The 25,336-nt window shown below is 47.5% G+C and overlaps 1 protein-coding gene across 5 annotated transcripts in view; it reads left to right on the forward strand.

Annotated features, from left to right (window-relative positions):
* The window catches only part of KDM5A (lysine demethylase 5A), a 610,286-nt gene that overhangs the window by 415,378 nt on the left and 169,572 nt on the right, over nt 1-25,336 (forward strand). For all 5 annotated transcript variants that reach the window (XR_011202239.1, XM_069228130.1, XM_069228132.1 and 2 more), the window contains 2 exons: nt 9,608-9,787; nt 9,900-10,055. Coding sequence is in view for 4 of the 5 variants with exons in the window: in XM_069228130.1 (XP_069084231.1) it covers nt 9,608-9,787; nt 9,900-10,055 (336 nt within the window). In the remaining variant the exon portion in view is untranslated. The remainder of the gene's footprint in view (nt 1-9,607; nt 9,788-9,899; nt 10,056-25,336) is intronic.

Here is a 25,336-nt window from a genome sequence, read left to right on the forward strand (position 1 = left end):
TGCCTTCATTAAAGGTGACCTATGTGAACCCAATGGCACCAGCAATTATTCTGATGACCAAATTTGTTTTTTTTGTCATGAGTGTGTAAGTGTTTTGCTTCTAGCATGTCCTGTTGCAATCCTCTAAGATACGTGTGTGTTCAACCATCCAGTGTCTGCTAGAAAAGTCTGGGCGTATTAAGTCATAAAGTGGCTTGATACGTTGTGCATAGTCAGGAATGTAAGTTCTGCTAAAGTTAAAGAAACCAAGTAAAGACTGTAGTTTCTTGATTGTATTTGGTGGCTGGAGCTGAGCACACTTCTTTAAAAAGTGCGGGGGCAGGCTTTTGCCCTAGTTCGATAGCTCATATTCCAGGAACAGTACGCTGAGAAAGGCTGTTTGAGTTTTCCTAAAATTGAATTCGTAACCAAGGGCTGCAAATCCTAGAACAATACGATCGCCACTGGCAGGATGAATGTTGATGTCGTCATCCGTTAGATAGATGATATCCACATAGGACAATGCCTCAGGATCAATATCATGCAATATTGATGTTACACGGACTGAGAACATCCCTGGGCTGTTCTTGCAGCCTTGGGCAAAGGGCAGAAGCTTTTGTGTGAGCCAAATGAGAATGCACTCAGCTCCCGACTTTCCTGTGCTGAGTTCTGGCAGAAAAAGCCATTGGAAATATCCAATGCTGTTTTGTATTTTTCAGGCACTATGTTGTTAATTAGTGCTGTGTGAGTTTTATATTGCGTATTTGCGAGTATGATTGTTTAAATGTCTGTAATCTAAGACTATTCTGTCTGAATGGTCTGGTTTTGCAACGGGGAATAACAGGTTATTCATTGCAGAAACAAAGGGCTCAATTACTCCCTGGTACTTGAGCTGAGTGAGGATCTCCCTCTCCGGAGCTTTGGCTTCATGTTTAACAGGATATTGGGTCTGGGTATAGACCTAATCGGTATAACAAATGGTAGGAGAATCCTTGTCCTAACCTACATGATTGCGGTATAGTGCAGTTGCCTGCGCTAAAGCCCAATTGACAGTATAGGCCTCTGGAACAAATCAGAGAAAGAAGGCAAAATGACATCTTCCCCATGTTGGGAGCTTATTGACGTGCTCAGGTGTCCAGTCCCTCTCAGCCAGCAGGATATCACAACTAAGTTCATCCCAGAATATCACACTAACTGTGCACTCTGTCTCCCTCGATTTGGATATTTAAATAATAAACCCTGTCGGGTGGGAGAACGGGCCCGTCCGCAGTCTCAACTGCAATAAAGCCGTTAGTTGCTGTCGCATTGAGATGATCTTTCAGACTCTGGTGACATATCGTGACCTCTGCCGCGCTGTCTAGCAGTGCCACTGCCCATGTCTTGTTCTTCAGCAATGTTCTCAAGTGTACTGGCATTTTTAATTAACAGTGCTGCCACTTTTTTTTTTTTTTTTGCAAGCTGTGGCTTTTGTTGTGGGGACTTATCTTCCTTTTTGGCTGAAAACTGTGGTGAGTCTTTCTTCTGTTTCATGTAGTCAGAACGTCGCTCTGACTGGCCCACTCTCTCGCTACGTCTATCTGGTGCATCCTGAAAGTAACGAGTGGGATTTGAATTAGTATAGCTTTTATTTTTTCTCTATTTCTGAGATTATATCTCCTTTTGGGGTTCTCTGGGTATGGAGAATCTGCTCTTTGACTTCTTCTTTCTTGAATTTGTTTTTGTTTATCCCAGTGCTTTTTAGAACCCTTCTGGGCTTGTTTAGTACCTTCCTTAGGGGTGGTACTCTGAATTTCAGGCTTTTCCAGTTTTTTCTCCCAAACTATCCCGTCCTATACTGGTATAGGTATAGAAAATTATTTTCGGTAGCTGTTTCTCCTGTTCCAAGTGTGGAATCTCTTGCATCTGCTGGCGTATAGCCAACGCTCCCACATACCCTTTAATATTACTAAGTATTACTGAGGAGACTGCATCAAAGTTACTTAGTTTCATCCCCAAATATAGGGCTGGTGTAGGCCCGCGCTCATTCTGAATCTGTGTTAACACTTCCTGTAAATGGCAAGTGTCGGGGTACCATGCGTGGTAGTATAAATCGCAACGAAGACTGTACCCCGTGTGGCGCAGTCATCCACCGAGGGAACCATCCAGAAGGGCAAGCACATTGTAAGAATTCTGTTTTTCCTGTGGTCCCGTATGGGGAAACACAGCTTTCAGCTGATTCGTTTTCTGGGCTATCCAGAACTGGATTTTCTCTCATTCTGTGGGCACTTTGCCCATGATGTACTCTTGTGGATTAATCCCAGTAGTAGTCAGTTGGTATCCAGCTGGTGCTGGACACGCTGGTGTTCTGTTCAGAGTTCGCATTACGAACTGAACATGTTGTCTATATAGTGTTACTAGCTCAAGATATAGATTGTGCAGATCAGCTGCTTGCATGTTTTGTACACCAGGGTGAGGTGTATATGTGGCAAACATAGGCCGCGTTGGTCCTTCGTTCCCTAATGGACCTAATCTCACGGGTTGTATTACGTGCGGTGGGGCGCTGTTAAACTAGTTCTGCTGTTCTTAATAAGTATTCGGAATTTCAAGATACTAGTATGCGTGGTATGTTTGCAATTCTCTACGTGTGGAATGTGTATGATCTTTGGTCTTCCTGAGGAAAGGTGACCCAAGAATAAAATGTTTCTGTTTGGTAAGCCCCATTAGCTTTTGCGATGAATGTGACATTCCTGCCCTCGTCTGTTATGCCATGTGCTACTAAGTATAGTTTAATGCTTGTCTGGCATTCTCAGGAATGTCTGTGGCGTTAGCCATATTGTGTTAATGGGTAAAGAGATGGAAGACCAAGTGGGGCAGTAAATTCTTTTAACAGTTACAGGTTGAACAACCTATAGCCTAATTAGGCGCTCCCTGTTCAGCTGAGTAGGATCTGCCCCAAGACCATGGATGCCTCCGTTTAATGCTACTTAGAGTACCTGTTGTTTGTGAGGCAGTGATATTGAGGGTATCTGTAAATTAGTGTCTAAACACCCTCGTTGGTGGCACCATGTCGTAGTTGGACACTTGCTCTAGGCAAGACTAGTGGTTTAGGGATGACAGCACATTTGTTTTTTAGGCGACTAGACCAATCCTACAACAATTCGCAACTGTCTGCCCAACCCTCCCGGCTCACAAGCAGTACCTCACCAAATACCTAAACAGTAAAAGGTGATTTGTGGCAGCCTTTCCACATGGACTCAAGAGTGTGATATCTCCGGGAGGTTGTGGTTAAACGGAGATTACCCTTTTTTTCACATGAGCAACATGTCTCAGTCACACACAGGCAATAAAGGAGATGCATGAAATTTTTCAATACGTTTTATTAACAAGACTGCAATTTACTGTAAATTGCATGGGCTGCAATGATTAGGATAATGAATGATGCAGGAAACAGAATGGTAAAAACGAGAGTCATGAATACAAAGACCCCCACCATCTTGCAATAACATAAGATGTAAAATAGGTGTGAAATAAACCCCAATACCTTAGTGTGATAAACCTGATCTCCAGCCTAAAGAGAACTAGGTGTGTTAAACCTAGTCTGCCAGTACCATGTCCATGAGAAGAACCCCCCCAACCCTCGTAACCTTGGAATGAGTTCTCTAGATCAGACTCTGTGGTGACACAAAGACCGGGTCAGCATCAAAGTGATGTGTAGCATAGATAGCGTTGTTGACATCTGGTAGGAATCCCTCTGATACCCTTGTCTGTGTGAGATGTATTTATACAGAACTTGTAGGACCCTTGACTCAGGTAGGTTCCCAAACAATAGATAAGAAGGCATGTTTGAGGCGACAATTATATAAACAATTCCCTGAAAAGGTACATTATGTTACTTTCACGAAAGTGGGAAAGTACATGATGTGAATACCTACATATCTCATTTATCTTTGACGCTGATAGTGACATGTTTACAGAGTGGCACTGATAACGTGAAACTAAAACATCTTCCTAACTATAAATAAGGCAGCCATTCTGGAAGAAATAATTAAATAAATGTGCTAAAACAGAGCAAGCTAAGTAGGTTAAAAGTCACTAGGTGACGTGGGCACTGGGTTGCAAGCCAATGGCTAAGCTAAACTCCTGATTCTCATTAAAACTAAACAGGATCCATTACACTACGTGTGTGCCAATTGTGGAAGCAATGGTACCGTTTAGGGAAAAAACACAGGTGCTGGGGCCTGGTTAGCATGATCCCAGCACACATTCAGTCAAGGTAGCGTCTGATACCAGGCAAAAAGTTGGGGAATAACCATGCCCATGGGGCGCTTTTCTACACCTGGCACCTGTGTCCCTGTAAGCTTCTGCCTCAATACGATTTATGAGGGGTAATGCCTGTATTTCCTCATATTAGAAGGCAAGGCAACCGGAGTGGCAAGGTCAATGCCACCCTCTGGTAACAGGACAGCCTCAGTGGTTTCTCAGACTAGGCCAGAGTTCACTGTAGTACCTAAGGTGAACCCAACCACACCCTTGGTTGAAGTACTGCCACCTGTACTATTACTAGGGGGAGTGGTAGTAGAACTCTTAGTGCTTTTCTTAGGGCAGTTGCTATCACCTGCCCTTTCCCCTTTTCCCCTAACAGGAAGCACCAAGGTTTCTTTTTGGAAGAGGATTTGGGCCCACCCCCAGAAGTATTTTGTGGGCCTGATGAAGACTCTTTCTTCTTTTCAGTAGCTATTTCCCCATCTTTCTCCTGGGTCTTAGAAGAACCCGACTTCTTTTGGTCACCCCCTCTGTGAGTTTTCTTAGTCACCCTGGTGCGAACCCATTTGTCTGCCTTCTTTCCCAGTTCTTGGGGAGAGGTCAGATCTGAGTCCATCAGATATTGATGTAGCTTTTCAGATACACAGTTATTAAGGATGTGCTCCCTCATGATTAAGTTGTACAGCCCTTCATAGTCCTGCACTTTACTACCATAAAACCAGCCTTCCAGAGCCACAAATGTCTACCCAGTCTTGAGAGGAGTCCTTCCGAGTTTCCCTGAACTTAATCCTATACTCCTCAGTTGTGAGTGTGGCACCCTATACGGAGTGCAGGCTACCCTTAGTGATAGTGAATAGGTGTCCAGATAGCAAAAGCTTTCAGGTGGTCGGGTACGTAATCTGCCTGGCCTAACCAGTCAGATGCTCCAACGGGCCTCTGCACATTTTATTTTCAAGATGGCAGAATCAAGGGGCCACCGGCAAAGCTCTGTGCACCTTCTTAGGGGTGGAGCTGGACAGGGGGGAGGGGGTCGGGGAGGGTCACTCCCCTGTCCTTTGTGCAGTTTTGTGCCAGAGTGGGAACTGGGGGTTCCTGAACTGATGCAAACCAGATTATGCAAGAAGGGTACCAATGTTCCCTTCAAAGCAGTCTGGTGGCGCTTAGACGCCTCCCCACTCCCACCCTTAAACACCTAATACACAGGGGGAGGTGGTCATACCTCTCCGTTGCAGGAAATTCTTTGTTCTGCCTTCCTCTGCCTGAGTCAGACACACCAGTAGGATGGCAGAACGGTGTCTGGGGTTGGCAGCAGCGTTACATGAGGCAAAAAAGGGAATAACTATGCTAGAAAGATGGTACTTTTCTACGTGTATCATTTAGTGCCTCTGTAAGTACAACAAATGCATAACATAACATGACTCCTTGATAGGACTAACTGCTCGACCACACTACCATAAAAAGAGACTGTAGGAAGTTGGCTCTGTATGTGCTATTTCAAAGTAAGGAATAGCATGCACAGAGTCCAAGGGTTCCCCTTAGAGGTAAAATAGTGGTAAAAAAGAGATAATACTAATGCTCTATTTTGTGGTAGTGTGGTCGAGCAGTAGGCTTATCCAAGGAGTAGTGTTAAGCATTTGTTGTACATACACATAGACAATAAATGAGGTACACACACTCAGAGACAAATCCAGCCAATAGGTTTTGTATAGAAAAATATATTTTCTTAGTTTATTTTAAGAACCACAGGTTCAAATTTAACATGTAATATCTTGTTTGAAAGGTATTGCAGGTAAGTACATTAGGAACTTTGAATCATTTCAATTGCATCTATACTTTTCAAGTTATTCACAAATAGCTATTTTAAAAGTGGACACAGTGCAATTTTCACAGTTCCTGGGGGAGGTAAGTTTTTGTTAGTTTTACCAGGTAAGTAAGACACTTACAGGGCTCAGTTCTTGGTCCAAGGTAGCCCACCGTTGGGGGTTCAGAGCAACCCCAAAGTTACCACACCAGCAGCTCAGGGCCGGTCAGGTGCAGAGTTCAAAGTGTTGCCCAAAAACGCATAGGCTTCAATGGAGAGAAGGGGGTGCCCCGGTTCCAGTCTGCCAGCAGGTAAGTACCCGCGTCTTCGGAGGGCAGACCAGGGGGGTTTTGTAGGGCACCGGGGGGGACACAAGCCCACACAGAAATTTCACCCTCAGCGGCGCGGGGGCGGCCGGGTGCAGTGTTAGAACAAGCGTCGGGTTCGCAATGGAAGTCAATGAGAGATCAAGGGATCTCTTCAGCGCTGCAGGCAGGCAAGGGGGGGCTTTCTCGGGGAAACCTCCACTTGGGCAAGGGAGAGGGACTCCTGGCGGTCACTTCTGCAGTGAAAGTCCGGTCCTTCAGGTCCTGGGGGCTGCGGGTGCAGGGTCTTTTCCAGGCGTCGGGACTTAGGTTTCAGAGAGTCGCGGTCAGGGGAAGCCTCGGGATTCCCTCTGCAGGCGGCGCTGTGGGGGCTCAGGGGGGACAGGTTTTGGTACTCACAGTCGTAGAGTAGTCCGGGGGTCCTCCCTGAGGTGTTGGTTCTCCACCAGCCGAGTCGGGGTCGCCGGGTGCAGTGTTGCAAGTCTCACGCTTCTTGCGGGGAGATTGCAGGGGTCTTTAAAGCTGCTCCTTTGGATAAAGTTGCAGTCTTTTTGGAGCAGGTCCGCTGTCCTCGGGAGTTTCTTGTCGTCGTCGAAGCAGGGCAGTCCTCAGAGGATTCAGAGGTCGCTGGACCCTTTGGAAGGCGTCGCTGGAGCAGAGTTCTTTGGAAGGCAGGAGACAGGCCGGTGAGTTTCTGGAGCCAAGGCAGTAGTTGTCGTCTGGTCTTCCTCTGCAGGGGTTTTCAGCTAGGCAGTCCTTCTTCTTGTTGTTGCAGGAATCTAAATCTTTAGGTTCAGGGGAGCCCTTAAATACTAAATTTAAGGGCGTGTTTAGGTCTGGGGGGTTAGTAGCCAATGGCTACTAGCCCTGAGGGTGAGTACACCCTCTTTCTGCCTCCTCCCAAGGGGAGGGGGTCACATCCCTAATCCTATTGGGGGAATCCTCCATCTGCAAGATGGAGGATTTCTAAAAGTTAGAGTCACCTCAGCTCAGGACACCTTAGGGGCTGTCCTGACTGGCCAGTGACTCCTCCTTGTTATTCTCATTATTTTCTCCGGCCTTGCCGCCAAAAGTGGGGGCCGGGGCCGGAGGGGGCGGGCAACTCCACTAGCTGGAGTGTCCTGCGGTGCTGTGACAAAGGGGTGAGCCTTTGAGGCTCACCGCCAGGTGTTACAGCTCCTGCCTGGGGGAGGTGTTAGCATCTCCACCCAGTGCAGGCTTTGTTACTGGCCTCAGAGTGACAAAGGCACTCTCCCCATGGGGCCAGCAACATGTCTCTAGTGTGGCAGGCTGCTGGAACCAGTCAGCCTACACAGATAGTCGGTTAAGTTTCAGGGGGCACCTCTAAGGTGCCCTCTGGGGTGTATTTTGCAATAAAATGTACACTGGCATCAGTGTGCATTTATTGTGCTGAGAAGTTTGATACCAAACTTCCCAGTTTTCAGTGTAGCCATTATGGTGCTGTGGAGTTCGTGTTTGACAAACTCCCAGACCATATACTCTTATGGCTACCCTGCACTTACAATGTCTAAGGTTTTGTTTAGACACTGTAGGGGTACCATGCTCATGCACTGGTACCCTCACCTATGGTATAGTGCACCCTGCCTTAGGGCTGTAAGGCCTGCTAGAGGGGTGACTGACCTATACTTGCATAGGCAGTGAGAGGCTGGCATGGCACCCTGAGGGGAGTGCCATGTCGACTTACTCGTTTTGTTCTCACTAGCACACACAAGCTGGCAAGCAGTGTGTCTGTGCTGAGTGAGAGGTCTCCAGGGTGGCATAAGACATGCTGCAGCCCTTAGAGACCTTCCTTGGCATCAGGGCCCTTGGTACTAGCAGTACCAGTTACAAGGGACTTATCTGGATGCCAGGGTCTGCCAATTGTGGATACAATGGTACATTTTAGGTGAAAGAACACTGGTGCTGGGGCCTGGTTAGCAGGGTCCCAGCACACTTCTCAGTCAAGTCCGCATCAGTATCAGGCAAAAAGTGGGGGGTAACTGCAACAGGGAGCCATTTCTTTACAGAGACCTATGTGTTTCTGCCTCTGCAAGCCTCTGCAGTAAGGAGGAAAATGCTTGCATTATTATTTCTTCATCCCAAGGAGCATCCCTTATAAAAAAAAAAAAGTGAAGAGCAGTCATCTTCTGCAAGAATATCATAAGAATCTGACAAATGAGGCTAGACTATTGTTTTTATGTTATGCATTATATCCCCCGCAGTCTGTATTTTTATATGATAAACCCTAGTTGGAGAATTTACACGCCCATCTGGAGTTTCAGCCTGTTTATTTGTTTGTGGGAGTCACCACCAAGTGCTCTGTGAAGTTCTGGCAAGCTATTGTTACTTCTGCTCCGCTGTCCAGAAGCGCTGTTACCCAAGCTCTGTTCCGCAGAAGTATCCACAGTTTGCAAAGAAGGGAAGGACAGTTCAGAAACAGACCTTATTGCGATGGATAGTCCACTAAACCAAGATGTCCTTTCCCTTGGCTAAAAAGGAGCTCATCTGGTCCTCCTTGCTTATTAGATCAGAGAAAGGTGGCCAGTATGGCTTTGGCTGGACATCTACCAGGTTGCTACATGGTTATCTGTCCACACCATTACCAAGTTCTGTTCTGTTGGTTTTCTGGTCAGCAGGCAGTACCATTTTACAAGTTCAGTTCTGCAGACCTTGCAAAGCCTACTCTTTAGACGCACCAGCGTGTTACCGCTTGGCTAATTATTCAAAAGCTGAGCAGCCTACAATTAGAGGTAATCAGAAGGACAAGTTACTTGCCTTTAGTATCTCTCTGTTGTGGGTACTCCATCTAACAGCAAAATTGCACTGTTGTCTAACTCCTTGTTCTGTGAAGTAGAATTTTGGTAGGTCATAAGGTTCTGTTTCAAATAATCACAATATCTTTTTATGGATTTGTCTATGGCTTATTATCTGTGAAAGTTATCTTGATAAAACTGATGTCAGGATGCAGGGGTGTTGCCCGAGGGCTCCATCTGTCTGTGTGCAGGAGCTTTTACAGAAAAAAATTCCAGATCCAATCATGTACCTTGAAGAATCCAAAAGATGAGAAATCTGTGGTTAGAGTTGGTTACAGTATCCACCAAAAAGGGTCTTATTGAAGGTAATTAATTTGTTAATCATTAACCTTGATCATATTTCCTAAAGTATGTAGACTGATTGGTTAACAATAATTTAGCATTACATGCATGTAATGAGGAATGCCAAGATCCAAGTTAACAGAACTATATCTTTCATTCTACAGAATGGCACCCACTATGCATACTTGGATCAGCTTGAGAGTTTGTTAGCAAAAGGTCGTCTGATACCTGTGCGCCTTGATTTATTGCCACAAGTAGATTCACAGGTTGTGACTGCCTGGTCTTGGAGAGATCGTTTAGGACGGGCCTTCCTAAAGAAGAATTCTAGTTACACTCTTTTACAGGTAATGTTGATAACATTAAATGGTATCTCACATTACCATGATACTTATTCATCCTGTTTTATAGTTGCCTCTCTCAAGCATTTTCTTTCTTTTTCATTGCAAATAATACCAGGTGTTGAGTCCTCGAAGTGATATTGGTGTTTACGGAAGCAGCAAAAGCAAACGGAAGAAGGTGAAAGAATTAATGGAAAAGGAAAAGGATCTAGACCTTGAGTCTCTTATGCAACTGGAAGACATCATGGATGAGTCCAGAGATAATGCAGCAGTGGTAAGAGTTTCAGTGTGTGTCATGACGTTTTTCCATAGCTGTCTTTCTTCAGCATAAGAGACCTCCAGCTGCAGATGCCTCACCTTTAGATTTTTACACCTCCCCTCCCTTTGATGTGCAAGTCTGGATGCAAAGCTTTTTCTAACAATTGCCCCCGCTCATTAATAGGTAGTGCCATGAGACATTGAAACAGCTTCACACCACCTCTGCAAGGGATGGCAAGGAACTATACATAGGCACCACTTCATCCATTTTATATCAGTTCCTTTCTTTTCACACCCTTTGACTCTGATTCAGTGCTCTACTCCCAAACTGTTAAGTGTTTCACCAACTGAAAAATCTTTTTTCCATATAGTGTGCTAGGAAATTATCACCCCTGAACACCACAGACTTCCAGCTGTACTACAGTTGAAGGAAGCAGATATCTGTTGCAGTTCTGCGCAGCATCTGCCAGTGCCGTCTAGGTTTAGGCATGACTAAAATGCTTGTGACAAAAGCTCCAGATGGCAGAAGAATGCCATTTGGGTGTGAGAGGAATAACTGTATTTCGCCAAGCACAGGAAGCAGGCAGGTTGTTTGCCAAAATCAAGACTCGCTCTTCTGCTGAGTTGGAGGCCTCCTTCCACTCCAGGTTGCAGGAGCACTGCCACAGTCTTCAAAAGCCAACCAAATGGTGTAAAGTTCTAGAAGACCTTCCTCCCATCCCTCAATGGGGAGTCAGATCATGTGTTGATGGACAACATAACCACTGTGTTTTAATGCACAAAGTAAGGTGTGTGGTTGTGGATCTTGGGCCTCTGGAGGTGGCATGAGCTCAGAGGGATCTCTGCTGGCAGGTTCTTTAAATGACAGGACGCACAAGCTCAGTAGGTTTCATACACCACAAATGGCATCTGTATCCAAATGTGGGTTAAGGTGTCTTGTTCCCACTGCAAAGAGTTTGTAGTATCACAATTGCTGCACATTCAAGGTTTCTGCCTCAGCGCTCCCTAACAGACACCCCCTCTGCCCGTAGGCAAACATTGGTCTGCTGTATGCAGTCTCACTGCTGCTGCCCCTAGTTCTTAAGAGGTGAGCAGGGACTGAGCCTTACTCGCCCTATAGTTCCTGATGTGGGCCCGTAGAGTTTGGAACTGTGATCTGCTGAGCCCGAGCATTTGCTGTTGGCTCCCTTTACTTCTTTGGGAGGACCTCCTGTCTCTGCAACAGGGCAGTGTCCTGCACCTGAATAGTGACAAACTACACCTTAATGCTTGGAGATTGAACAACACCAGTTGAATGTGTTTGAGCTTCCTCCAGAAGTAGTGGATGTTATGCTTGCTGGTCAGCACGTCTGCGAAATCCGTTTTTTTTTTTTTTGCAGCATGAAATGTCCTCTAGATTCATATTATTTGCACAATTCCACCTTCTAGTGGCTGGGCCCAGAATAGTTTGTCTTAAAAAATGTGTACCTTGTGAGTGGGCTTTGAAATAGGAACCACAGTATGTTGACTGTATGATCACAATGACCCTGTGTTGCCCACCATTTCATTTCTTACTGCTGGGCTATAGATTTGCATCAACAGTGCTCCTTCAGAATTTGACAAAGTCATATAGGAAGGTCTTGAGACAATTGTTACAGCCTCCTGTCTAGGTCATTCCCTCTGGGAATTGACCTACCTCAGCAGTGAAAGAACCCAGTCTGAGTTGCTTCTTGTCTGTGTTTTGAGTGTCTTAACCCATCCATTTTATCTTGGGGCTAGAGGTATCAACGTCTGCTAATCTTATTTTAGCCAGAGTCACCCCCAGCTTACCCAAAGAGGTTGGAGTTACCTCACCATGACCTACAGGGTGAGGGGGCCTATGTTGCTATTTGGCCTGGGGTCAGAGCACCATGCCAAGGACAGTGCAGACATAAAGGCTAGCACCCAGCAGAGGCCACTGACAGCTGTCAGTGCTCAGAACCACACTTTTAGCTCTTCACCAACAAGGGAAGGGGCTAAGTTACAGGCTTCTTCGGGTTCAGGGTGCCTGTCTGCTGTGGTAGAGTGGGGGGTTGCTACATCTTGTAGTAAACACCCTTCTTCCACTCTTTCTTCTGTTAGCTGAGGAGCCACCCACTCATGCCTAACAGTTGCCTGATTAGTCAGGACTTCTTGTGGGTCAAGTTGGACTTTACCAGTGCCACTTTTGGATTTCTCCCCTACTGGAGCAGAATCTCCTTGGCTAACTGGAACCTTGGCTAAAGGTGTTCCACCTTTCCTGCACTGCTATCTCTTTCTCCTCATCTGGGGCCTACCTTTACACACTGCAGGGGCAGTACCTCCAGAATCCTTTGGAGAGGGTTGGTACTGGACCAACTCCTCTTTTGGGCTCTGACTAACCTCGGGGTAGTCATTTCCAACTGAGACAATCAAGAGGGAGGTCTGTACTGACTACCACCCTTCTCCAGCTAAAGGTCCCACCCACTTCTAGGGGCACTAAAGTCACAGGCCTATTAGTGACCTTGCTGGGCTAACCCTTACTCTGGCAGTCTCACCTGGGATGTACTGGTTTGAGAGCACCAGCCTGTCATGCACAATAGTGTGACTGGCACAAGTGTCTCTCAGGGCAGTGGCTGCGATTCCATTCACCAGTAGGTGGTGGAAGTGTCTACTTCCCTCTGGAATCTCCAACTCACCTGTTGGGCCCATTTTCCAGTTGAAGGCTATGAGGACCTCCTCATCTGAGGAGGGATCCCCAATGGCTACACAGATCACCACTGGGGTTTTGCTAGGGTGCTTGTTTTTGGGGCAAGAAGTGTCCTTGGTGTGGTGCCCTGTCTGTCTACAGTTGTGGCACCATGCCTTAGTGGCATCCCAGTTTTCATCCTGGTACCCACTTTTTTTTTTTTATTATTATTTTTTTAGATGAGTCTTGGGACCCACCCACCTGAACAGGTTTTTGGGGCCTACTGAGGGATCTTTCTCCTTATTTCTAGGAGTGTCACCCACTTTCTCCTGGGCAGGCTTTGTAACCCCTTTCTTTTGGTCACCCCCAGTGGAAGTCTTAGTTACCCTAGTCTCGACCAGGTGGTCTAACTTCTTTCCCAATTGTTGGGGAGGAATTGGACCTAGGTCTACCAGATATTGATGCAACATTTTATGGAAGCAGTTAATTAAAATGTGTTCATTCATAAACAGAATGTAAATCCCATCATAGTTATACACTTCATTTCCAGTTACCCAGCTATCCAGTGTTTTCACTGAGTAGTCTACAAAATTAACCCAGGACTGGCTCGAGGTTTTGTGAGCCCCCCTGAACCTAATTCTATACTCCTCAGTGGTGAATCCAAAGCCCTCACTCAGGGTAGCCTTCATGAGGTCAGAGGATTCAGCATCTGCACCAGTGAGTGTGAGGAGCCTATCCCTGCACTTACCAGTAAACAGTTCCCAAAGGAGAGCTCCCCAGTGAGACTTTTTTTTAATCGTCTGGTTCCACAGGCCCTCTCAAAGGCTATGAACCACTTGGTGATGTCATCACCATCCTCCTATTTGGGAACAATCCCTTTGCGGATTCTAAGGGTGTCAGAATACTCTCTGTCCCTAGTTCTTATGTTGCTGCTACCATTAATGGGTGCTAAACTCATTTCTGTTCTCTCCCTTTCTATAGCCAGGAGCTATTTCTCCAAAGCTAATCTTTTGGCCATCCTTGCTAAAAGGATGTCCTCTTCATTGAGGCTTACCTCAAGGTTCCCAGATGAGCTGGAATCCCCTGTGGAAGATCCCGATCCTGTGAGTACTATCTGTGGAGACAGGGATCTTGGAACCCTGGTCTCCATAGTTAGGTTAGAAGGGGGGTTCATCACCCTGATCCCTAATTTCTTCCCCATTTGAGGGGTGGTCTTCCTTCTCAACAGGGTAGTCCCTACTATACTCTGCCAAGAGCTCCTGGAGCTTGACCTTGGTGGGGTGGGAACCTGTTTTGATTTTCTTGAGGCAGCAGCGATTCCTTAACTCTCTCATCCCAAGATAGTGGTAAGGGGTGAGGTTGAGTTCCATCATCATGTCCTCTGAGCTACTCATTTTGTTACTAAAGTTGGGTTTTTTTTTTTCAGAAACTAAAAACTACTTCTAGTAACTAAATCCTAACTTTACCAAAACCTTTAAACTTAAAAAAAGGTGCTAAGGGGACTTAACCAAGGCCCTAGCAGGACTTTTAACAATGTGGAAAAAAATAGTAAAATTCTAAAATCAGTTTTCTAAAAGCAATTTTGGAATTTGGTCGTGTGATCAGGCATTGGCTGAGTAGTCCAGCAAATGCAAAGTCGTAGATCCCAGCGCTGATCCACCAATGTAGGAAGCTGACTCTGTATGTACTATATAAAAATGAGATATAGTGTGCACAGAGTCCAGGGGTTCCCCAGAGGTTTGACAGACAATAATAGATCATACTAATGTTCTATTTGTGGTTGTGTGGTTGAGCAGTTAGGCTTATCAGAGGGTAGTGTACACACACAAGCAATAGAAGAAACACACACTCAATGGCTTAACTCAAGACCAATAGGATTTTATATATAAAAATATGTTTTGTTTATTTCTAGAACCACAAGGTTCAGTTTGCAGGTAGGTACGTAAAATGTAAGGTACTTTGCATAGTTATAATCAGAACTTTGAATGGGATAAACAATGTGTACAGTTTTCTTTAAAATGGCAAAAAGCTATTTTAAAAGTGGACACTTACATTTTCAACAGTTCCTGGGGGAAGAAATGTTTGTACAGTTTTACAGGTAAGTATTCGACTTACAGTTCCTATCTCTGGGGTTTAGGTGGTCTGTCATTAAGTGTTCAAGTTAACCCCAAACACCCAGCAACACTGGGCCGGTCGGGTGCAGAGACCAAGTTAACGTGGGCTCCTACAGAGATAGGGGGTACTCGGAATCCGGTCAGCCAGCAGGCAAGTACCCGTGACTCGGAGGGCAGACCAGGTGGGTCCAAGAGAGGACTGGAGGGGCCCCAAGTATCCACCAAATACACACCCTCAGGGGCAGTAGGGCGGCCGGGTGCAGGGTGAAAATAGGGCATTGGGTTTCCAATGCAACACAATGAGGGGGACCCCAGGGGTCACTTAAAGGCTGCAGGCGATGTTGGGGGTGTCTCGGGCACACCACGGGGCGGACAGGTAAGAGAGCCGTCTGCTGGTCAATGCTGCGCCGGGGGTCAGGTTCTCCAAAGCCCGGGGGCTGTGGATGCAGTGGTTCCTTTAGACGTTGGATATCTTCGTCCGGAACTCGCGTTGAGGGGGTCCTCTGGATTCTTTCTGCAGACGTCCTTGTGGAGGTTTGGTGTGGTCAACCCAGGGTGTGGGCTCTTGCTTCCAATCGCATGGGGACCCTTTCTTGCTGGGTGGACCACCTTGACACAGGCCATGGGCATCGGGTGCACAGGGGTCGGGTCTCGCGCATCCGGGGTGAGGTGGGAGTCCTTGGTTGAAAGTTTCTTTTGGACAGAGCCACTGTCCTCTGGAGTTCTTAGTCCTTTGGGGTGTAGGGTAGTCCCCTGGGGTTGTCAGAGGTCGCTGGACCCGCTGGATGCGTCGTTGTTTTTCGTACAGGTTCTTTTGAAGCAGAAGACAGGCCGGTAGGGCTGAGGCCAAAGCAGTTGTTGTCTTCCTTCTTCTCTGCTGGGGTTTTCAGCTTAGCAGTCCTTCTCTTTGTAGGTCGCCAGGAATCTGGTAAGTTGGGTTCAGGGAAACCCTTAAATACAAGATTTAGGGGTTCGTTAGGGGACAGTAGCCAATGGTTACTGTCCCTGAGGGTGGCTACACCCTACTTGTGTCCACTCCCTTTGGTGAGGGGGCCCCATTCCTATCCCTATTGATCCCTGTCCTCCAAACCAAGATGGAGGATTCTTTAGGGAGGGGGTCACTTCAGCTCTGGACACCTTAGGTGTGGTCCCAGCTGAAGTGGTCACTCCTCCTTGTTTTTCTCATGTTTTCCGCTGAACTGGCCGCCCAAAGTGGCGGCTTTGTCTGGGAGAACGGGCATCTCCACTAGCTGGAGTGCCCTGTAACAAGAGGCCTGAGCCTCTGAGGCTCACCGCCAGGTGTTACAGTTCCTGCAGGGGGGGGTGGGGAGTGTGAAGCACCTCCACCAAGAGCAGACTTTGTTTCTGGTCACAGAGTGACAAAGGCACTATCCCCAGGGGGTCAGAAACTCGTCTGCTAGTGGCAGGCTCGCTCAGACTAGTCAGTCCTACACTAGAGGATTGGGTAAAATGCAGGGGGCATCTCTAAGATGTCCTCTGTGTGCATTTTTTAAATAAATCCCACACTGGCATCAGTGGGGGCTTATTGTGCTGAGAAGTTTAGCACCAAACTTCCCAGCCTTCAGTGAAGCCATCATGAAGCTGTGGAGTTCGTAAAGACAAACTCACAGCCCGTGTACTTAATATGGCCACACTGTACTTACAATGTCTAAGAATGGACTTAGACACTTTAAGGGCATATTGCTCATGCAGCTATGACCTCGTCTGTGGTATAGTGCACCCTGCCTTACGGTTGTAAGGCCTTCTACAGGGGCGACTCACCTATGCAACAGACAGTGGTTTGTGGGCATGGCACTCTGGAAGGGGTGCCATGTCGACTTTACCTTTTTCTCTCCACCAACACACACAATCTGCAATGGCAGTGTGAATGTACTTAGTGAGTGGTCCCTTAGGGTGGCACAATACATGCTGCAGCTCCTTAAGGAACCTCCCTGGTCACAGAGCTCTTGGTACCACTGGTACCTTTTACATGGCACTTAGCTGTATGCCAGAGGTTTGCCAATTGTGGAAACAATGGTACCATTTAGGGAAACAACACTGGGTGCTGGGGCCTGGTTAGCAGGATGCCAGCACACGCTCAGTCAAGTTAGCATCAATACCAGGCAAAAAGCATGTGTGGGGAGTTAACCATGCCAAAACGCTCACTTTCCTACACAGAAGACTTCTGTGCAACCTTTAGTGTACTGTCCTAGTCTCTGGTGCTGCAAGGTGACGATGTAAAGATCTGGGTTGTCAACTTGCCCCAGCAGGCTTCCTGAGCTATTGAGGCCCTGCGCTGCGCACAGAAGGTCCGCCAACTGACTCATGGAGTCTCTTACTTCTACTGGACTTGGGATACAACCTCATCACAAGCAGGAAACAGCAGACAGTCTCTCAAGGGTGGTGGTCTGGAGTGGTCCCCTTGGTCCACTCTGCCAGCTGTCCAGCTTTGGTGAAGGTAAGACCTTGCCTTCCCAGGACAGTACCCCCATGCACTGCGTCTCTTGCAACTACCAAGGCTTGTTGGAATCTCTTCCAATGGATCTTCAGGCTCTGTGTAGCCCCAGCACTCTTCTTTGTGACGCATAGCTCTCTGCGTGCCTCTCCTGTGGCGTGGTACCCTTCAGTTGTGCTGCTTGGTCTCTTCTGTGACTCCTGGGTCCTTTTCCAGTAGCCTCCTGTTGGGGCTACAGTTGCTTCTGTGGACTATCCGCCTTGCTGAGGGTGCCCTGGGACTCTGCCCCGTGGATTGAGTCCTCCTGGACCTTGTTGGCCCCCGGCAGCTCCACTTTTCCTCTTCCGCAACTCTTACCTTTGCCAAGGCTTGTTGGTTGCTTTTCCATGCCACAGACAGACTTACAATTTGGGTTTCCTTGTTCCCCCAGCTCCCCCTCTACAGATTCCACTTACCTGGGTGGGGGGTCCTGCATTTGCGTTCCATTTGTTTAGTATATGGTTTGGGCTTCCCCTAGGGTCACTATTGTCTATTGCTATTGTACTGTTTTCTACTGCTATTTATGCCTATTTCTGATTACTAGTGTACATATTTAATGTGTTTACCTACCTCCTATTGGAGGGTTGCCTTTCTAGTACTTTTGGTAATTGTGTCACTAAAATAAGTATCTTTATTTTTGTAACACTGTGTTTTCGTTCATGTGTGTAAGTGCTGTGTGACTACAGTGGTATTGCATGAGCTTTGCATGTCTCCTAGATGAACCTTGGCTGCTCATCCCCAACTACCTCTAGAGAGCCTGGCTTCTAGAGACTGCCTACACTACACTAATAGGGGATACCTGGACCTGGTATAAGGTGTAAGTACCTTAGGTACCACCCACACACCAGGCCAGCTTCCTACAGAGTGGACAACAAGCCTACTGCCCGAAGAAGCAAGGAGCACGACTGACTTGGTGCCAACCTTGTCGGCCTGTCTGCTACACCCGACTCTCGCAGAGCAACTGTCCTGTCCTGCCGCTGTACCTCCATGAAACCGAGAGAGCTACCAATGCTTTGCAAATCATCAAGAAGAGCTCCCTTAGCGCAGAGGAGCTGCTTCCCTCGTCTGCAGGCAGGCAGGCAACCCAGAAAAGAGCTGTGAGGACCGGGACCACCATAACCTGACACCAGCAATGTAAACAGGTTCCCCAGGCCCTCCAGAGATGAAGCCCATCTCAAGTTTCGGTTACTGTGGACTTCCGATGTCGTCTGCAGCATCTTTGTGCAGACAAACATATCCCCACAGCAAACCGTGAGTGACCTGGAGACGGTGACCCAACTCCTCAGGTCACCTCTGCAACCATCCACCTCAGATTGAAGAGAAGAGGTCCAAGAATGTCTCCACGTCTGCCAGCCTCGTGAGACCTAGATCTCAGACCACTTCTAGGCCTAGTAGGTCTGGACCCCTTGTCCATGCCTGCAGCCTGGTTCTGTGGGCCCCCCTCCAACATCGAGTAACTCCAGCACCGGTTCCGATGAAAAAAGACACCACTGCACAGAGGAGAAGTGGACCATTGGTGTCCCCACGTGCCAGAGGACCTCAAGGGTCAAGCTGACCTGTGGGTTCCCCTGGACTGTCGTTCGAGTCCAAACTTGCAGCAACTTCCCGACTGGACTGTTTCTTATAGAAGTGAATGGGACACCTGACGCCGCAACACACCTTTTCATTCGGGCGCCCCAGAGCCTCCTGAGGTGACCTGTTGGTGTGGCTTTGGACTTGGCCCGATACTTACCTTATGTCTCGGAGAACGTTCCTATAAGTCGCTGTGAAGTGACCGAATGCAGTACATGTTTTTCCCTCAATAGGATAACATTACTGTGCTCAAAAATTGCACTATGTCAACTTTTAAAAACTGTAAAAATCCTTAGCTCGAAAATTACTCCCCTAATTCCTCTGATCTTGGTATCAGTGTTTATATAAGGGTATGTGTTATTTTTTAGGGTCGAGTGTGCAAGCGCTCTGACCTGTTGTAATCTCTCTGTGGGCTTTTAACCGTGCCCACAGAGCTATTCTTTGTTTGTTGTGCTTGTTTTAAATGCTTCATTTTTATTGCTGCATTTTGTGAAATGTACCACCTTTGTGTGCCGAGTTCCCTCCCACAGGCGATTTCACTAAGTGAACATTTTTTTTGCCCATCACACTACGTTACGCTTCCTCCTGTTATGGCGTGTGATGGCCCCCTCCTTCGGTCTGCCTTTCATATGAGCTGCGATCCTTTCTAGACATTCACGCAGTGTAGGAAATTGGCTCGGTATACACTATCTCAAAGTGAGAGATAGTGTGCACAGAGTCCATGGGTTCCCCTTAGAGGTTGATAGTGGCAAAATTAGATAATACTAATGCTCTATTTTGTGGTGGTGTGGTCGAGCAGTAGACTTAAAGCACTTAAAAGTTCAGTCTGCTGGGCATAGGCAGCCCATCGTGGGGGGTGCAAGGCAACCCCATGGCCACCGCACCAGCCACACAGGGCCCAAATAACATAGGTGCCTATGGAGAACAGGGGTGCTTCAGTTTCAGTCTGTTAGCAGGTAAGTACCTGCATCCTCGGGGAGCAGGCCAGGGGGGATTTTGTAGAGCACTGGGGGGTGGGACACACATAGGCACACAAAACACACCCTCAGTGGCACTTGGGCGGCCGGGTGCAGTGTGCAAAGTAGGTGTCGGTTTTGTCATTGAAAATAATGGAGGGACCTGGGGGTCACTCTGGCGATGCAGACAGGGCATGGGGGGGGCTTCTCGGTCAGCCACCAACAGGGCTAGGGTGAGGGCCGTCTGCTGGTCACTCCTGCACTGGTAGGTGGTTCTTCGGTCCTGGGGGCTGCTGGTGCAGTGCTTGGTCCAGGCGTCAGCTTCCTTTGTTACCAGGCAGTCGCGGTCAGGGGGAGCCTCAGAATCCTCTCTGCCGGCGTCGCTGTGGGAGTGCAGGGAGGTAGACTCAGGGTGTCCACGTCGTTGGAGTCGCTTGGGAGTCCTATCTGCAGTGTTGGTTGTCCTGAACTCGAGCCGGGGGCGTCGGATGCAGAGTAGTAAGGCTCACTCTTCCGGCGTGAAGTTGGAGTCTCTTTGAAGTTGCTTTCTTTGCTGCTGTTTCTGGAAAGAGCTGCTGTCCTCTGGAGGTTCTTGGTCCTTTAGGTGCAGGTCAGTCCTCTGAGTCCTCAGACCAAGTCAGTTGTTGTCTCTGTCTTCTCTGCGTGGCTTTCAGGTCAGCAGTTCTTCTTTCTTCAGGTTGCAGGAATCTGATTTCCTGGGCTCGGGACACCCCTAAATACTCAATTTAGGGGTGTATTTAGGTCTGCGGGCAGTAGCCAATGGCTACTGTCCAGGAGGGTGGCTACACCCTCTTTGTGCCCCCTTCCTGAGATGGAGGATTTCTTAAGGCAGGGGTCACCTCAGCTCAGGACACCTTAGGGGCTGTCCTGACTGGTGGGTGACATCTCCTTGTTTTTCTCATGATCTCCTCCGGACTTGCCTCCAAAAGTGGGGGCTGTGTCCGGAGGGGCAGGCATCTCCACTTGCCGGGATGCCCTTGGGCACTGTAACAACAGAAATGAGCCTTTGAGGCTCACCACCAGGTGTTACAGTTCCTGCAGGGGGAGGTGAGAAGCACCTGCAGGGGGAGGTGAGAAGCACCTCCACCCAGTGCAGGCTTTGTTCCTGGCCACAGAGTGACAAAGGCACTCACGTAATGTGGCCAGAAACCCTTCTGGTTGTGGCAGTCTGGCAGGAACTGGTCAGCCTAACACTGGTGTTTGGACTGGTATACAGGGGGCATCTCTAAGATGCCCTCTGTGTGCATTTTTCAGTAAATCCACACTGGCATCAGTGCAGATTTATTGTGCTGAGAAGTTTGATACCAAACTTCCCAGAGTTCAGTGTAGCCATTATGGAACTGTGGAGTTCGTAATTGACAGACTCCCAGACCATATACTCTTTATGACTACCCTGCACTTAAAATGTCTAAGGTTTGGCTTAGACACTGTCGGGGCATAGTGCTCATGCAACTATGCCCTCACCTGTGGTATAGTGCACCCTACCTTAGGGCTGTAAGGCCTGCTAAAGGGGTGACTTACCTGTGCCACAGGCAGTGGGTTGAGGGCATGGCACTCTGAGGGGAGTGCCATGTCATCTTAGTCATTTTCTCCCCACCAGCGCACACAAGCTGTGAGACAGTGTGCATGTGCTGAGTGAGGGGTCCCCACGGTGGCATAATACATGCTGCAGCCCTTATAGACCTTCCCTGGCCAAAGGGCCCTTGGTACCAGGGGTACCAGTTACAAGGGACTTATCTATGTGCCAGGGCTGTGCCAATTGTGGGAACAAAGGCATAGTTTAGGGAAAGAACACTGGTGCTGGGGCCTGGTTAGCAGGATCCTAGCACACTTTCAATCATAACTATCATCAACAAAAGGCAAAATTGTTAGGGGGTAACCATGCCATGAGAGGCATTTTCCTACACGTAGGTAACCCATAACTCTTGTGCTAATGCTCATGGTGGCGGTGGCACTTTGAATCGGCTTGCTTCTGTCAACTGTTTTACTTTTACTTTTCAATTTATGTGGCAAGAATAGTCCAGTTAGGAATTTACAATGCTAATACCTCTAACTCGAGCGAACGCGAGACCCATTGCATTGCAAATGCTTGTTATAAGCTGGTGTCACTTTTTTTTTTATTGAGTGTGTGTCTTACTGTATGAGTGTATGCCTCACATGCTTAGCACCACCCTTTGGTATGCCTAATTCTTCCAACACACTACCCCAAAACAGAGCATTTGGGATGTCATTTGTGCCTCTGTGAAACCTCTGGGGTTTGCTTGGACTCTTTGTACAGTGTACGTCATTTTGGTGCACTGTATAAAGAGTTAGCTACCTGCAATATGGTTGTGCAACCTCACAGTGTAATACACCTGCCAAACCCTTTAGGACCAGTAAGTTTTTTTGGTCAAACCTTTAGCTCAACCTTGGGTAGCTGTGTATTTGTAGCAACTGTAAAACAGTTAAACCGCACCAAAATAATTGAAGAAGAAATCACAAGACACCAAAGAAATACTACACCAATTTATAAAAACTGACAATTTTTTTGTTTAAAATATTTTAGACACCAGAACGAAAAAGCTCCACCAGATGGTTCAGGAGATATAGAATTTACAAGGTATAGTAAATCAAAGCATTTCGCTCATCCACGAACAACCAGTAGCAAATTCAATGATTTTAACGCCTACAAACTCTTTCACCAAAAAAGTTGGACTAGTTCTATTGCGGTCACGTAGTCCCTTTAGGCATCCAACTCAAGTAGGGAGCCAAACAAGCAGTGTCAAATTAAACAATTTTGACGCCTAGAAATGCTTTCACCAAAAAGTTGAGCTAGGTGTATTGGGGTCACTTAGAGTCACTTTAGGCGACCAGCTCCATTAGGGCGCCCGTCAGGGAACAAGCAAGGCCCTCCGAATCAGTTACCTTTATAGGTGAGGCAGTCTTCAGGCAGTTCCAGTCACTTTAAACCCTTTACTGTGGATTCCTATGGAAGTAGTCTTGATGCTAGGGATAAAAGATGCTGTGGATGTGATGTGGGCAACAAGGGTCTTCCTGCAGCAACTCATTAGACCACGATGGGGGTGAGGTGGTTCTGGTCATAGGGTCAACATCCCTCAGAGCCCTCTCATTGCTGGTAGAAGTCCAGTCACCACTGGTCTTCCAGTTGGCAGATATTGCGGTCACTGCCAAATCCTTCCCTGGGTGATAACTCTGCTTCTGGGTAACCAAACTACAATTTGGCGACTCTCCTGGGCTAAGAGAACTCAGGTGCAGTTTTGAGCTTCAGGTCCTGGTCTCTGATGCTACACGGCGGCGGCTTGAAACGTTTTGGCTGCCACCTTGCCCCAGCAGGCTTCTCAGCTGCTGTGTCTTTGTGCTGGTAGCAGAAAGTCAGCTAACTGATCCTTGGAGTCCCTTGACTTTGATTGGGCTCTTGGGACAACTTCTTCTCGAGCAAGACACAGCAGGCGCAGTTCCCCTCTTTTGCTCAGCAGTTGCAGTCCAATCCGATGCAGCCTATCTTTGCTGGTTCCACTGTGCAGCAGTCCAGTCTTTGTTCCTTCTTCCACTCCAGACAAGATCTGAATTCTAGGTTTTAGGGGTGCTGTATGTATGCTCAGAAAATACCCTCTGAGTTGGGTGAGGTTGGTAGCCAATGGGCTACCAGGTTCCCTCCCTCCTGATGACCACTCCCTGGAAGTGTAGAATCTGGCTATCCTAACAGGCACCATTCTGCCCACTCGAACGATGGCAGCACCCCTCTCTCTCTGCATCCAGAGCTCCCTAGCCCAACCCAGAAGTGTGTCAAACACACAAGCTGCTCAGCCCTGGAAAACGGGTTTAACAACTAGCTTCCCCTTCTCTGCCTGTAGTGCTAGCCTGTCGACTTAGACAGTAGGGCAGCCCCTCTCCCAAGCATTCCCTATTTTCCCATCAAAGACTGCTTGGCCTTTGAAGCTTGCTTTTTGGGTTAACATCCAGTGGCTTCCTTCTTGGGGGAGGTTACTCCTCTTGCAGTGGCAGGCCTCTATTTTTATCTTTCCAGGGAGTCAGCACATCTTCCCAGGAAGGCAGAAATGTTTCTGCAGGACAGACACAGAGTGTAACAATAAACAGCACTGGAAACATTGGGCAACTAAAGTGGCAACTTCCGAAGTTACACTTTGCCCACCAGTGACATTAAATTCGGTTTGAGCATTAAATCGGATTTAGTACACTGATTCTTTTAATACCTTTCAATTCCACCTTTAGTAGTGCCATTTAAAAGTTACACAGGGCTGAGGATGCAGTCTGTAACTCTGTCCGTGCCAATGAGGCTAGTAGCCTTTCCACAGTAAAAAAAAAAAAAATAGACAATTTAGGGTTTTTACTTCTGGAACACGTAAAAGTTCATGTTCCACTTTTTAACATCCAGCACCCTAGCCTTGAGGCCACTACACTAGGAGTGACTTACACATTTTAAAAAGGGAGGTTTGGGCTTTTTATTACCTTAAATGGCAAAGTCGAGTTAACAGTTGGAAACACTCCTTCCAGTCTGCACTGGCAGACTGGGAACCACGATTTACCTTGTCCCGTTCAGGGTCGCACAAGTTCTGCAGTCCCTGGGGGACACTGACTTAGAAGCCAAGGGTACCTCTGGTACCATATACTAGGTATGTACAATTAATTTAGGTAATGCCAATTGGTGCCAAGCCAAATAAACACCATTTTAACTGTCAAAGCACATGTACAGAGTCCTGTTTAGCAGGGCTCAGGGCATTTTTTTAGAGCTGTTACACCAGTACCCAGTAGTCAAAATGAGGGCAAAAAGTGGACGTAATCCTGCAAAAAGCCTGTTACCTTATAGTGGTCAATGGGCTACCAGGTTCCCTCCCTCCTGATGACCACTTCCTGTGAAGTTTGGCACCTGGCTATCCCAGGATGTACCATTCTGCCCACTCTCAACATGGCTATTCCTTTATCTGGGAGTACAGAGCTCTCTAGCCCAACCTAGAGATGTGGCTACGGAGGGGGCTACAAAATTTCTCCTTCCCTGTCCCTGGCACCAACCTCTCCACCAAGATAATATAGCAGCCCCTCTCCCAAGTGTTGGCCATTTGCCCTTTGAAGGTGGCTTCTTCTTTGAAGCTCGCCTTTTGATCTAACATCTGTGTGGCTACCAGCAAGAGAGAGGCAACACCTTTCTCCCATGCAGGCTTCTGTTGTATACCTTTCTGGGAGTCATTTGCATGCATCCCCAAGAATGCCGAAAGCTGTCTTGGGGACAAACCCGTGTGCAACCGTTAACGGCACAGAAGCTAAAGGCAACTTTGTAAATATTTCACTACAGCAAGTTAAATTATTTTCGACTTAAGCATCAAGTTGGGCTTAATGCAACAAGTTATTTGATACTTCGCAGTATCAACTCTGGACACACCATGCAAGAGTTAGCAGAGCTGAGGGGTCAGTATGCAACCCTGTACTCACCAATGGGGCGACCAAGTCTTTCCACAG

The sequence above is a fragment of the Pleurodeles waltl genome, chromosome 4_1, assembly GCF_031143425.1.
Source record: "Pleurodeles waltl isolate 20211129_DDA chromosome 4_1, aPleWal1.hap1.20221129, whole genome shotgun sequence".
In the NCBI taxonomy this organism is placed as follows: domain Eukaryota; kingdom Metazoa; phylum Chordata; class Amphibia; order Caudata; family Salamandridae; genus Pleurodeles; species Pleurodeles waltl.